Source organism: Gekko japonicus, unplaced genomic scaffold (assembly GCF_001447785.1).
Source record: "Gekko japonicus isolate JY-2015 unplaced genomic scaffold, Gekko_japonicus_V1.1 scaffold535, whole genome shotgun sequence".
Classification (NCBI taxonomy): Eukaryota; Metazoa; Chordata; class Lepidosauria; order Squamata; family Gekkonidae; genus Gekko; species Gekko japonicus.
In genome coordinates, this window is record NW_015163621.1 from 170917 (window position 1) to 185544 (window position 14628).

Sequence of the window (14628 nt, forward strand, 5' to 3'; positions counted from 1 at the left end):
CATTCAGTTCGTAAGAGTGTTCTTTTTAAATGCCTTCCCTTCACACACTGAGCCATGTCGCCACAGCAGTACACCTCAGCAAGTGAAGCGGAGACATGGAGGTCTCTTTAAATGACCTCCCTTCACTCACTGAGGCATGCCGCTGCAGCAGTGCATCTCAGCGAGTGAAGGGAAGGCATGTAGGTCTCTTTAAACGCCTTCCCTTCACTCACAGAGTCACACCACAGCGGCAGCACACACCTCAGCGAGTGAAGGAAAGGCATTTAAAGAGACCTACATGTCTTCACTTTACTCGCTGAAGTGCGCCACCACCCAGCACGCCTCAGCAAGTGAAGGGATTTAAAAATGCCACACACACCCCACAGAAGCTCCCCCCAACTCATGAACCTAACAAACCGGTTCGGTAAACCAACAAGTTTGTGGATATTCGCAAACCATGATTCATGGGGTCTGATGAATCACCACAAATCACCATTTTCCCAGTTCATGTCCATCCCTGGTTCTGATGCCCTAGCTTTGGCAAATAGATCAACCAGTATAAACATTCAGGATTGAAGTCTAAGCAGCATAGGTTTGTAATATGTGCATGGCGGCACTTTTCCTTTTACAAATGTTGTACTGACTTGAATATTAATATGTAAGATACAGCACTGTGCATAAAAGAGTGAACACCATATAGGAATAAACCAAGAAGACATTTTCAGTGTAACTGCAGTTTCCCTTGCTTGTCTGCTTTTAAAATGTATCAACTGCACTGAAATTTCCATTTGAAAATTCTCTGAAGCACAGGAATGATTTTCAAATGCATTTAAATGCATATAACCAAATGTTCTGCAAATGAAAGTGACAATATAATACAGGTAAAAAATTATGTTAGCTTTATGAGCTGTGCAGAAGTCTTCTGACTGAATGGAAGAGTAGCCATTACAACCTTATAGCTAAAATATGAAGAAAATGTACCAGGTTGCCTACTCTCAGGATGCGTCTTGAAGCTACAATAGCTCCCACATAATTCCTTAATAATTAAGGCATGACAGCTATAATAGCCTTTGAAGAATCTTTAGTAACAAATACTGCGGAAAATGCAAGTAGTTAAACTTTCATGAGAAGATCTCTCTCTATTAGCTAGACTGAAAAAAATAGGATACCAACCAGAACACTCCGTTAATAATCTGTGCATGGGGCATAGTGGTCTCTGCCTGAAAAAAGTTTATGGTACAATCAGGATAAGAATCACCCTCCTTCAAGAAAAAAAAAAGTGCTTCAGAATCACCATAAAATTCAATAGACAGAAGCAGGGACCTGTGGGACTCTCAGAGAGAATCCAGCCCTTTATCTTGCTTCTCCTACCCCTGCTGTCACTGGCACATTCTCCCCCCCCACACACACACACACAGCTTTCCTCATTCCCTTTGCAACCCTTCCCTTGCTTTTTCACCTCTCTCTTCTCTTGCTTTTCTCAACTCATCCTCCCCACCACCTCCCCCATCCTTCCCTTTGCCTTCCCTGGTTGCTGCCAGACGCATACACACACCCACCATGCCACTGCCTCCTCCTGCCTGGTTCCCCCACATTCACTGCTACCACTTCCCTTTCTCCATCATCTCTACCACCTGGCAGCAGCACTTTCCATCAGCTTGGCTGGTTTTGTTTATAAGGCTGCTATGCTACTTTTCAAAATGGCAGCTGAGATCTCGTGCTCTAGCATCGTAAGATCTTCATTTTCCCCAGTAATTAAACATTTTCAGATTCCAGATTACTAAACATATATAAGGGATCTTCTATAGTATTACCCCTATCAGGCAACCTAGTCATCTCTCAGCCTTAGGAAATTAACTGTTCAAATTTTCAAACAACTATGTGCCTCTAAACAGTTTTGATTATGTATTTATTATTTATTCATTTTATGCCACCTCTCCAGAGGATCTGCTCAAGGCAGCTTACAAAACAAAAACATAAAAACACTATAAAAGCTGTTAAGCACCCTGCACTACAGGCATAGCGAGAGCATTAGAACAGCACGAAACACTGAGCAACTCTAAAAGAGTCTCATAACAGTTCTCAGGCTAGAAGGAACTATAAAAATTTATGTTAGTAGATCAATCCCTGGGTGAAAAGGAATGTTGTGGCCTGGCACCTAAAAGAGTAAGGTAGGTGCCAGGCAAGCTTCCGTGTGAGGTGCCTCCACTTGAAAAGGTGACTGTCCCTGGTCCAATGCTCCCTCTAAGCTATGGAGTATTGTGAGCAAAAATTCTATTTTGTGAGCTACTGGCATTAAAGTTGTGAGCAAGCAATCTGGCTACTGCATAAATTAGTTTGCTCTGGAGCCATCCTTCCTGAGCTAAGGCAAAAAATGTGTGAGCCGGGGACTAAAAAACTGTGAGCTAGCTCACACTAACTCAGCTTAGAGGGAACAGCTGTCATCACCGGCCTCACCTCTGAAGGCACAGGCACACAGAGCAGCACTCTCATCTAAAAAAGGAGCAGGACTACAGGAAAGATTTGCAAATTCATAGGACGTGAAATAAAGCAGCTGAACAACACAGGTTGTCTGGCTGTCTCACAGCGAGGCCTAGAAACTCCGTTATATGGGTCTACTGCATTTAAGTGTCACTGACATGTTAACCCTGTGCAGAGCCACTCTGGTCTAAGCCCACTGAGGCCCAAATGACATGTTATGATTAACATGTGCTTCTCCCAACAGGAACTTGCAGCAGGATATCAGCTGCAAGTTGCCCGTGGAAACTGAACTTAGAAGAACCACAGAGGCCTATTCTTAGCAGGTCAGGACTATGGTGTGAGGGAAGAGGTGCTCCTCCCCCCCCCCCCCCGGGCACCATTTTCTCAAGCCAAAATGGGCCCAGGGATTATAGTTGCCCCATCGTGCAGCACCCTAACAAGGGGGACAGTCTTCACGTTCCTGGGAACCCAGATCACCGCAGACTGTGACAGCAGCCATGAAATTAAAAGATGCCTGCTCCTTGGGAGCGATGGCGAACCTAAACAGCATGATAAAAAGAGACATCTCCCTGCCAACAAAAGTCCGCATGGTCAAAGCAATGGTATTCCCAGTAGTCATGTATGGCTGCGAGAGTTGGACTATAAGGAAGGCTGAGCGCCGAAGAATAGATTCTTTTGAACTATGGTGCTGGAGAAGACTCTTGAGTCCCTTGGACTGCAAGAAGATCAAATCAGTCAATCCTAAAAGAAATCAACCCTGACTGTTCCCTGGAAGGCCAGATAATGAAACTGAAGCTCAAAGACTTTGGCCCCCAAATGAGAAGGGAGCACTCACTGGAGAAGACCCTGATGCTGGGAAAGATTGAAGGTCAAAGAAGACGGGGACGGCAAAGGATGAGATGGTTAGACAGTGTCATAGATGCAACGAACATAAAATTGAGCAAACTTCAGAGGACAGTGGAAGACAGGAGGGCCTGGCGGGATCTGGTTCATGGGGTCGCGAAGAGACAGACTCGACTGTGCGACTGAACAACAAAAATATGCAAAGCAAGCTATCACTGCAACCAGGGTGTCCAGTTTCTCATGGTGAGGAGAGATACAGAAGTTGTAAGCATATTTTCAAAATCATGATTAATCTAAAATTAGCAAATTCACTATGTTCTTCAAATATTTCCCTCAGCCACAAAGTGAAAAAGCAAATACCAGTACCTCAAAATTCCCAGCGTATACTAACACAACAGATCCCCATTCTGCCTCTTACTTAAGATTAGAAGCCCTGTAAATACTGTTCTCAGGCATAACAAAAAGGCATCTTTAGCTTGGGGGGGGAATGCCAAAAAATGCTTGCCTTTAAGTTGCCTAGTAACAGGGGGGGAAATAGAAGACATATCAATCAGACCTAATGAATTTTTAATAGCTACTGATGTCACATGCAAGGGGAATATTCCACATTGTTGCTTTCATTTTTTGTGCACTAATAAATTCAAACACTTGCATGGAAGACAGGTTTTTAGTACATCTGTTTCATTTTTGACACTCACTTTAAGTCACAGAGTTCTGACATTACAATCAAGTTTCATTTTTGACACTCACTTTAAGTCATAGAGTTCTGACATTAGTTTGTGAAAGTGACACTTAAGTCTCCAAACAGAAAGCTGAGAGAAAACACTTTTTATGTAACCATCAGTGGGAATGATGTAATCCCTTCCTATAACTGAGCACCGTAGCTGGCTAATTCTTAGATCCAATATGCAACCTGATCATATTTATTCATCTAAAAAATTGCATCAAGTTAATTGTAGATTTTGAGCAGCAGCCCCATAACAGGAGAAGGGAACTGGAAATCAGCTGTTCAGCGTGGGCAGCAGAAGCAGAGTACAACTATAAAGGAGAGTAAACAGGTGTTGAGCAACTGTACAGTTTTTTCTCTCTTTTTCAGAATAATCTATTCACAAATTGCCCTGTTACAACAGAGGCAAAAGGAAGAATTGTCCAGTTCCTGTCAGTGGCCAAAGGTCCAAGGACTACTGGGTAACTACACTACTTTTATCCCAGTAAGAACTCCAGTAAGGGAAGTTCAGCTTTGTTCTTACTAAATTGTTGAATTCATCACTTTGTTCTGGTGCTGCCAAAATTATCTTCCTCCTCTCTCCACTCCCTTTCCTTGTTTGTCTGGTTTTTCAGTTTCAGCCCGAGGGGCAAAGGCTGTATATTATTTGTGTACAATGACTGTCAGCAGCAACAGGTATTACGTGGGAGACACACACAGCCTTGTGGGGGGATATTTCATTTCCCCTTTCCCTTCCATGAAAGCCCCCTTATCCTCTTTCCTGCTGCTTCTTCTCCTTCCCACCCACCAACCAACCTGTATCTACCTCCTTTTTTTCAGCTTTCCCTCCTCCCCTACACCTGGCAGCCTTTCCCTGGGGAAAACTCTTGCCAAGTTGCACACAGTGCCATCTGGACTAGGCCCAACTATGCAGTGGGAAACCTGCAAGGACTTGTGAGGAGTGCCTCACTTTCCCCTATATTCCCTTCCCCACGCTATCGTCTCTATCTCTCCTTCTGGCAGCCCCATATCCTCACCTGTCTCTAGGGATCCCAAGTACTTACCACAATACGGCGGGGGAAACATGCTCCCTGGCCGGACCATTCCTCCTTGTAATGCACCATGCCGTCGCCAGGAAGTACTCAATGGTACCATTGAGTTTCCAGCCCCATTGCCAGAGTGTTGCCCAGCATCACTTCCTGGCGACGGCATGGTGTGGTGCGTCTGTTGTCCCCGCGGGAATGATCCTGCGAAGACGTCTGTGTCCCCCGCCGAATCACGGTAAGTACTTGGAAAGCCTGCCTGTCCTCTGCTTCATTTTCTCCTTCCCAGTGATCAGCCAATCTACCTTCTACTTGCCCCCCATCTGTTTGTTTACTTCATTTATACCCCACCTTTCTCCACAATGGGGACCCAAAGTAACTCATATCATTCTCCAGTCCTCCATCTTATCCTCATAAGAACCCTGTGAGGTATGTTAGGCTAAGAGTGTGTAACTGGCCCAAGGTCACACAGCAAGAAAGAGTGGGGATTCAAAGCTGAGTTTCCCAGAACCTAGTTTGAAACTAACCACTACAACACACAGGTTTTAGTCGGGTGGCTGCTGTTGAAAAGTAGCAAGCAGCTGAGCCTGGGTGAAATGTAGAAGTCATGTGGTGGAGAGTCACCTCATGGTTGCTGCTGGGCCTGGCCCCAGTGACTCCTCTGTCGAAGGCCACAACAGCACTGAAAAGGACTCTGTCCCCACCCCGTGCCTTTTATTGACAAAAAACAAGGCTTGAAGCCCAGCAATACTGTTGTTGTTGCCTAGCAATGGCCACTGAGGGCTTCTGTTTCTCAAAGCTACAGACAGTCCTAGCAGCTGGGAAGGTTAAACCGTCAAAAGGTTTTGGTTTTTTAAAAAAAAGATTTCAGATGTTTCTGCAAATCTGGGGCTTTTGAGGTTTGTGTAAAGATCTGTCTTGTCTGTCCATGACCCTACTCTCTGGATTTAAGTATCCATAGAATTAGATATATTGATGATAGTGCAACTGTTATGGCCACTTTGGGAAATAATTACTTGAACAGTAGACAAAAAATAAAGCAAGTCAGTTGGAGTCATGGGTCAGCCAGGGCTCAGCAAGAGTGAGGACTTCTAAGAAGAAGTAGCCAGCTCTGAGTTCAGCAGAAGCCAGCAAGCAGGAAGATGAGCTGCAGGCTTGTCAGGATTCACAGCCAACAGCTGGTGTAGAGCCACCAACACCCTCCAGCCCTGATTCAACAGGTGAAACGCAGTTGCTTGTTTCCTACCCTCCAGTATCACCCACACCCTTAGAGCACCCCAGTCGGAGGCTACAAACAGAACTACAGGAGAGATGACAAAGTGCATGCCTCCTGGCCTGATGCCAGCTGCTTCAGTAGTGGCAGGATTACTCCTGAGCAGCTGGCTATAAGCATGACCCTTAAGCATGTAGCTATTAAAACCAGCCAAGGGAGGCTGTTAGGTATGGAAGTAACAAGTTGAAAGCCATCTGATTATGGCACTGGATCGTGCTGCAACCCTGTGACTCTTCTGACTGCTTCCTGACTCTGCCTTTGTCTTGTTCTTCTGTTAGGTGTGGAAGTAACAAGTTGAAAGGCATCTGATTATGGCACTGGATTGTGCTGCAACCCTGTGACTCTTCGGACTGCTTCCTGACTCTGCCTTTTTCTTGTTCTTGAACCAGCTTTTGAGTAACTCTTGGATTCTCAGACCCTGCTGTACAGGCTGACCCTTGGACTAGACTCCTGACTGTGCATAACCTTGGACTGGAACATGACTATGCTTCTTGAGTTAGTGCTCTTGCCTTACTTGCTCTGTGTTCCGACAATTGCCCTACACTGTTTCTGGCCTGTGGCAGCTAGCTTCTTTTAGTTTCTTCACTTCGACCCTTTAATCAGAATGTCACAACTGGAAATGTCGGTAGTATAAATGGCCAATGGGTATAGCTCAGAAGGCGGCTAAAATCCAGCAGCAAGGTGTCAGAGGATTCACAATACCATTATTTACCCCTGCTATAACTTTAAAACTAGGAAACAACAAGACAGCTCAATCACTATAGCTTTAAGACTTGAACAAGACGGCTGCCATCAAGTCTGCCAGCCTTTCCAGTCCCTGGTTCCATATCTTGAATATGTAGCCTTCTGATCCGTAAATATGTCATTTACTATTGATTTAACAATATTCTATAAGATAGAAGCAGGTGGGTAGCCGTGTCGGTCTGAAGAAGCAGAACAAAGCTTGAGACCAGTGGCACCTTTAAGACCAACAAAGCTTTTGAAGAAGTGTGTGTGCACACGAAAGCTTATACCTTGAATAAATCGATACTGTATAAGATTACTGCTTATGTGATCTGTTGTATCGAATATACTGCTTATTTAATAACGTCGTTGGTAGTTTTAAGAAATGCAGATTCTTTTTTAAAATTAAGAAATCTCCATTTGGAAAAACATTAACAAGTTACTAAAAGTCTGAAGTCTGCAGCCTAGGACCTGATCAGGTCAGTTAATATCACTGTGAAATTCAGCACACAAAAGTGCGTATGGCACACTCTTGCCACCCATTTCCTATTAACAATCACCAGGCCAGAATGCAGCAGGCGGCACAACTGGCAGAATTTACCCACTAAACTTTCAGCAGCCCTGCCAGGTCTCACCAGTAGACACAGCAACCCTATACCCATAGCACCCAATCCTCTAAACCTCTCCTACATTTTTACTTTCTGTCTGCTACCAGTTTCCATCTAGGTCAGGGGTGTCCCACATAAGGCCCGGGGGCAGGGCTCCTACCTGGCCCGTGAGGAACTGGTGTGAGGAAGGGAAGACAACAGGATGCTTGAGCACATGTGGTGAGTTGTGTGTGTGTTGAAGCGGTCAAGAAATAGAAAGTACTCTTTTGCATTTACCTGTATTGGTACTTGTATTCAATTATAAATTGAAGTTTGATGTTACTGTTCTGCTATGTACAACTTTAATCTGTCAATAAAAATATTTTTTTAAAAAAGAAATAGAAAGGAAATGGCTAGGGAACAGGAATATGACGCTGAGGTAAAATAGTGTGTGTGTGTGTGGGGGGGGAACAGAAGCAAAGGCAGAGAAAGAGGAGGTAGGGTGTTTTTTCCCCTCCTGCCTCCTCCGACCACAGGTCAGTGAGGATTGGAGAAGCCACTACAACTGGGCTGTCTTGTGCATGCCACTCTGAGGGGAAAAGACCCCCTAGCCTCAGAAGAGAGAAGAGATTGAATTTATACCCCGCCCTTCACTCAGCGTCTCAGAGCAGCTTACAAACTCCCCACAGCAGACTCCCTGTGATATAGCTGGGGCTGAGTTCTTTCAGAACTGTCCTTGAGAGAACAGCTCTTACAGAACTATGGCTTGCCCAAGGTCATCCAGCCAGGTGCAAGTGGAGGAGTAGGGAATCAAACCCAGTTTTCCCAGATTAGAGTCCATGCACTTAACCACTACACCAAACTGGCTCTCGAGTGGAGGAACACAGGGAAATTGGGGTGCTGATATCACTGCTGCACATTTGAACAGTCGCAGAGCTGAGTGAGTGTTGAGGTGGGTGGAGAATGGCGACCTCCCTTCTCCTCCCCACACCTGTTCTTAGCCCATGAGGGAAAAGGGGGTCACTGGAGGACAAAAGGCGCCTCCGGGAGGTTTCAGAAACAGCCTCTCCCTCAGGCCTTCCCTCGGCCCCACCGCTTCTGTGGGAAATGCAGGAGGGATGAGAACTGAGGGTGGGGGGATCTGGAAGAGCCTGGTTCAGACCCCTCCCCCTCCTGAGCCAGGTCCCTGTCGTCTGGATCACCCGGGGCTGGTCGCTCAGCCTGGCACACCTCACAGGGTTGTTGTTAGAGGTGGTGGGGATAGGATGGTGGAGGAGGGAGTCCAGTGTGCCTCTTCGAGATCCTCAGAGGATGGGGGAAGAGAGGAAACAAACAGCACAAGACGGATTGTAGCTGTGCTCGGTAGCTGAGGCTGGGCGTATGGGGAGGTGCTGAAAAACTACCTTCTTTACTTGCAAGGATGATGACTCCTCGCCTGAAGGTGCTATATATACAAAAAGGAACTAATTTGTATGGAACTATAAGATAACCCCCTCCCTTATTGTATCCCTTGGGGAAATGATTAAATATATTTAATGGGGCTTTGGATTCCCCAGTAAATCAGCTAGGAATCAATTGCTTTTATTTGTATTCTGTGTAAAAAATAATATTGTTATTTAGGTTTGCCTGTGTCCTTTATAAAGTTTATATCTCTGGTACCTGGCATTACATTTTATGGCATATATGGCCCTCGTAACAAATGAGTTTGACACCCCAATCTAGGTCATTCTTTTCTCCTTGCACCTTCAATCATTTCCTCCAGTCCTGAATTTCACTACACTGCTTAGTTTATTCAGCCAAGCTGTCTCTATTACTCATCTCTCTACCACCCCTGATCTGAACACAGAGTTACTTCTCATTTTAAATGCTGTTGAGTTTCCACAGAGCCCTTGTCTCACTTCGGTGTACTGCTGCCATTGTCCTTTTCATCATGCCTTCTTTGTCTTTCCCAGGACTCCTGTTTCATTGCCTATTCTGCACCTTTCCTTCAGCCATCTGGTCTCCCACATCCACATTCCTTAGCTTCTTTTTCTCCAGGAACCTCTTCCCAGTCCTTAGCCTTCCCCTTCAAGCTACTTGGGTCTGCAGGGCTTTTGTGAGGCTTTTATTCCAACCAAACTAGTGACTTTCTGTTCCCATACAAAAGCTGCTCTGTAAACATTCCTTGTTCCCCATGTAGTTGGAATGCTCAAGCACAATATCCTGTGCCATCACATTGGCTTAACCAATCTGCAACAGAAATGTCACTGCCACAGTACAAAATACGTTCCCAAATGAAAAAAAAATCAGGAATATTCATCTAAACATATGCTTGATATTGTCAACCAGAAAAAATAATTTTAAAAAGTCCTCTCTTCCAAAATTTTTAGGCCTCTTACCACTACCACCACGTTTACATACCTTAATTTCTAGGGAACAAATGATTCTGAAATGTGTACAGTAGCATTACAAAATCAGCTATAGGTTTGACCTACTATTATTCATAATGAAAACATTCAGAATCATGGTTGCCTAATATCCAAGGGCACAGTCTTTCCTAAATTAAATTATCCATATATTATTAATTATGTAGGACTTTACAGGTTAACCTAAGTGAAGAAGGACAGGTGCCTGCCTCAGAGAGCTTGTATTTATTGTGAAGCCATCAAGTTCAAGGTTGGGAGCATTAATAAGACGCTAGGATGCCAATGCAACAAGCAACTAAGGGGGCTTTAATTCCAGATGAAATATTGGAAATACTAGGCAGTCTCAAAAAACAAGCAAAATGCTTCTGACTGATCCCTACACAAAACACGTTTGTACAGGGCACTTGTAAACTGAAATAGCTGACCAAGAATGTTGGACCACATTAGTCTGGTATTTCTCAAAAATAACTTGATGCTTTAGAAGGAGCTGTATTTAAACTCCATGTGTGTGCACACTTGCTGAAAAGTTGTCTTTGCCACTTGGGGTAAAAGTAGCTTAGTCACTAAACCTTGAGAATCATCTGTCATCTCAGCAAAAACTGTAATTAGCTACTAACCTGATTGCTGGTGACAAGAAAGAATGGTCTGTAGGTGATCATGCAAGGAAGGGGCCTCCTCCCTATCCCTTGCATTGGTAATGTAAATCTTGAGAATGCTTACAATTATTTCACATATTCAGAGGCAAGGCAAACTCAGCATATAGGACTAAACTAGAAACCATGTCAATTTCATGTTGAAGGATCAAGGGTTAATATCCCATCCTTTCCCTTTATTTATTTTACTCTCCAGAGGTTTGTTTGTTTGGTTGGTTGGTTGCTAGTGCAGCATGCAAATTTCTCAAAGAAAATTACATGAAACCATTTAAAACTATTTGATGGTGATTCCCATCTTTAGAATTAGGAACTACCATAAATGTACTTACATTATAGGAATATGGTTCTCCTTCCTCCATAGGTTCATCCACCATTTTAATGCCATTCAGCTGCAAAAACAAAAATAGTAAGAAAAGTAAAGTGAAACTATGATTAATTGTGAACAGAAATCATATACTTGTAATAAACCCTCATAAAATGGAAATTTGATAGATGAGGCCTAACATTTCTTCATCCTAGAAAGTGAACAATGGGGGGGGGGACACCACTGGTCTTTCCTATGCAATGTCCACTTTGCTCCTGCAGCATGCGACCACTGACCCAGTATGTATGAACAAACTAGTGCTTTACTTGATCCCAGAGGAAAAAAAATAGAAATGTGTATAAATTACAGAACATAAGCTTGAAGCAAAATACTGAGAGCAAAAACCTGACAGTCACAACTGTATCCTCAATATTATTTTGAATCCTACTGCATCTGTTTATCGAACACCTACTATGTTTAGGACATCTAGAGAAGAAGTTATGTTGTAAACAAGCAAAGCACCCACAAGTGCAGGTTTGGATCAATGAACGTCTAACTCACACTCTGAGTTAGTGAAAGTCTGCTTTTCTATGTGAAAGAACACCACGAGGGCAAAGTGATGATACAGGGTTATAAAAATAACTCGTCCGATTTATGAATATTTAGACAACCATCAAACCAGACATTAGCCATTTTACACTGATGGAGAAACACTATTCTGACCAGTAAACCCTTGCTTCTGCCATGTCCTGGGTACTTATTCTCTGACTAAGTGACCTTGGCTAACATTCTTACATGCACCGAGAGAAACCCAAACAGAAATTTCATACTGTAAAAGATGTGAAGGCTAAAGGACCAAAGGTTTTCGATTTTGCTCCTGGGTAGTATCATATATCTAATTCCAGACTTGGCCCTAGAGTGTGGATCAGAAAGTCCATGGAATGGGGCAATGTACTGATTGGGAACTACTTCTATAAAAAAAGGGTGGGGGGACCTAGGTTTGCAAAAAATCTGAAAAGTTAACAAAAAAAAGCTGAGAGGATAAAAAACCCAAAACAGTACAGTGCTGTCTGTACATACTTAGACAGTACCCTGAATTCAGGTGGCATTTCAGGTTATCAGAGAAGCACAAAACTGATAATGACAGCAGGTATGTGATGTGGGGTGGGAGAGCAGGCGTGGCAAGAACAGAGGAAGGAAAGACAGCCCTGATGCAGTAGTGGACGGTGAGAAAAAATCAGGAGGATACAAGATGACAAGAAAGCAAGTGGGAGTAGAAGGAAGGCAACCAATGGAGAAAGCACAAGAGGAGGAGAAGCACCAGTAAAGAGGAAGTGGGATGTTTCCTCCTCCATGAGTCTTTGTGCATCTACCTTGGGCTACCACTTGCGGGGTTAATAGGATCTGATGAATCTGTGCCAGCAGCTACTGCTCTCTATCTCCAGAGGGCAGCAACAAAAGTGGAGACAGTCCCATCTTTGCAGCTATCCAAGGGCAAGCTGAAAACAATCTGCAACATTTTGTTGTGGGTCCTCACTTGTAAATACTCCACTGGGTTCCATACAAATATTCATATACAGGGACCAATCAATACGCATGTTTGTTCAAGAAGAACCAGAACTTTGAAAATGTGATTTAAATCAATATAATCTGCTTCAAATTCAAAGGTCAAATAAAAAGAAACAGGCCCTGCAGCCTCTAGCAACTGGAAGCTAGGTTATCAATATATATTAGGAAACGTACAAAAATACTTCGGCGAGGCAAGTAATACCAACTTTTAAGAAGTAGGCAGGCACAGTTTTTTAAAAGAATCCTACCTGCAAGTTTGACAGCTGGAAAGGGAGCTCCCTCTAAACCTAATCCTAATATGTTGCCTCAATTTATTAAGAGGCACTACTGAGTTATTTATTTTGTAGCTAAATATGCTCAAACAGAGGAACCAAATGAACAAGGATATGGCCCTGCCTCAACATGTAGAATGTATTAATTAAAAAACTAGAATAACCTGGTATGAGAAATTAGTCATTTTGATATATCATTAACACAATCCCTCCTCCCTAGTGTGGTATGACACTCAAAGCAGCACCCAAAAAATCCCAAGAAACTGGAATTCCAGGAATAAATTTGTATGACTTCAATATTAAAGAACTTTACAAAAGTAGAACACAATCTGTAAAATAATATCTACCAACAGAACTTGTGTAGAAAACGACAATGACTACAATAATGACTTTTCCTTTCCTTTTTTAAAAATTCAATTTAATTATAAAAACAAATAAATTATACAATACAATACACAATTACAGGAGATATCTCCACTGGTCCAAAAAGTGAGATAACCCTACAGATTCAGATTCTAAGTTAACAATTAAAGAGCTCTTCTCCATAGCCATGAGATCTCAAGTTTTAACCTTCCACTATGTTAAAGATGGAGGTTTATCCTTCTTCCAGTTTTGTTGCAATACACAAACATGAGGTCAATAAAACTGAAATTAGCTTAAGCTTTAGTGTATCAATAACCTTACAAGAAGGTAAATCCAATAATTAACATTTGGGATCTAGCTCTAACTTTACATTACAGATCTTATGAATCACTGTAAGCACTTTGCTCCAAAACCCTTGAACAGCTGGGCATTGTCGCCAACAATAGAAAGATCCCACCTGTTTACATTTTTCCCAACAGACATTTAGAATCTTTCTACAGAAATGATGCAACTCTTGCAGGGTAAGATACCATCTTGACCAAATTTTGAAATATAAAGTTTGGATATTTAAAGCCTTTGAGGTGAATGCATATGATGTCCAGAACTCATGCCAGTCATTTTCAGTTAAGGAAACCCCAAGATCTCTTTCCCATATATTCATAACTGTTGCTCTATTCTTATAAATGGTTTTGGTTAACACAGAGCACAGTTTTGAGATAATGCCTTTCTCTACCAGATCACCAGCAAGTATCAATTCTTCAAATGTAGTATCTGCCCTTCTATTTGTTTTCGTAAAACCTGCAGTACAATAAATATTTCTAAGTTGAAAATAAAAGAACCAAGGAACTTTCGAGCCCAGAAAACTTTTTCCCAGGGCTTCTTTCCCAAGAAATTACCTTTATATTGTAAATCAATCAATCGATTGATAGATTGTAAATCATGGTATCTATAACAACCACAATGAAGCCATTCAGAGATTATATTTGTTTGCTTTCCTGGTGGAAAACACTCCTGACCAAGAAATGCTGCAACTATAGAGTTCTCTGGGGCAAATACTTTACGGTATTGATCCCATATTTTAATAGTACACGTCAAATATGGATTTTAAATAATGTCTCTATCATGCATTAATTTGGTTCCCCATATGTATAATTTAGGATTTTTATTATTTCATTCTGGAACCTCTAAAGGGATCTATGATTTGTTGCCATTTGCATAATACTATGGCATCAAACTGTGCTGCTTTCAGAGGCCAAGTCAATATCAAGTTTACTACCTGGATCAGAAGGTACATATTAAGTGCTGGTTTTAAATTAGTCCACCTGGAACTAATTTATCTCAGATTCCACTATTATCATGTCATTTCAACAAATAATGTATCTTTAAAAATACTACTATGAAGTTTCTTTCTCAAATGGGATCAGTGA

General features: G+C 42.5%; 1 protein-coding gene across 1 annotated transcript in view; it reads right to left on the minus strand.

Annotated features, from left to right (window-relative positions):
• LOC107107196 (ribosomal protein S6 kinase alpha-6) overlaps positions 1–11078 on the minus strand; it is a 53734-nt gene extending 42656 nt beyond the window's left edge. Inside the window, exon 1 of the mRNA XM_015407454.1 lies at positions 11023–11078. Coding sequence (XP_015262940.1) covers positions 11023–11067 — 45 coding nt within the window. The 5' untranslated portion in view covers positions 11068–11078. The remainder of the gene's footprint in view (positions 1–11022) is intronic.
• Between the last annotated feature and the right edge of the window lie 3550 nt (positions 11079–14628).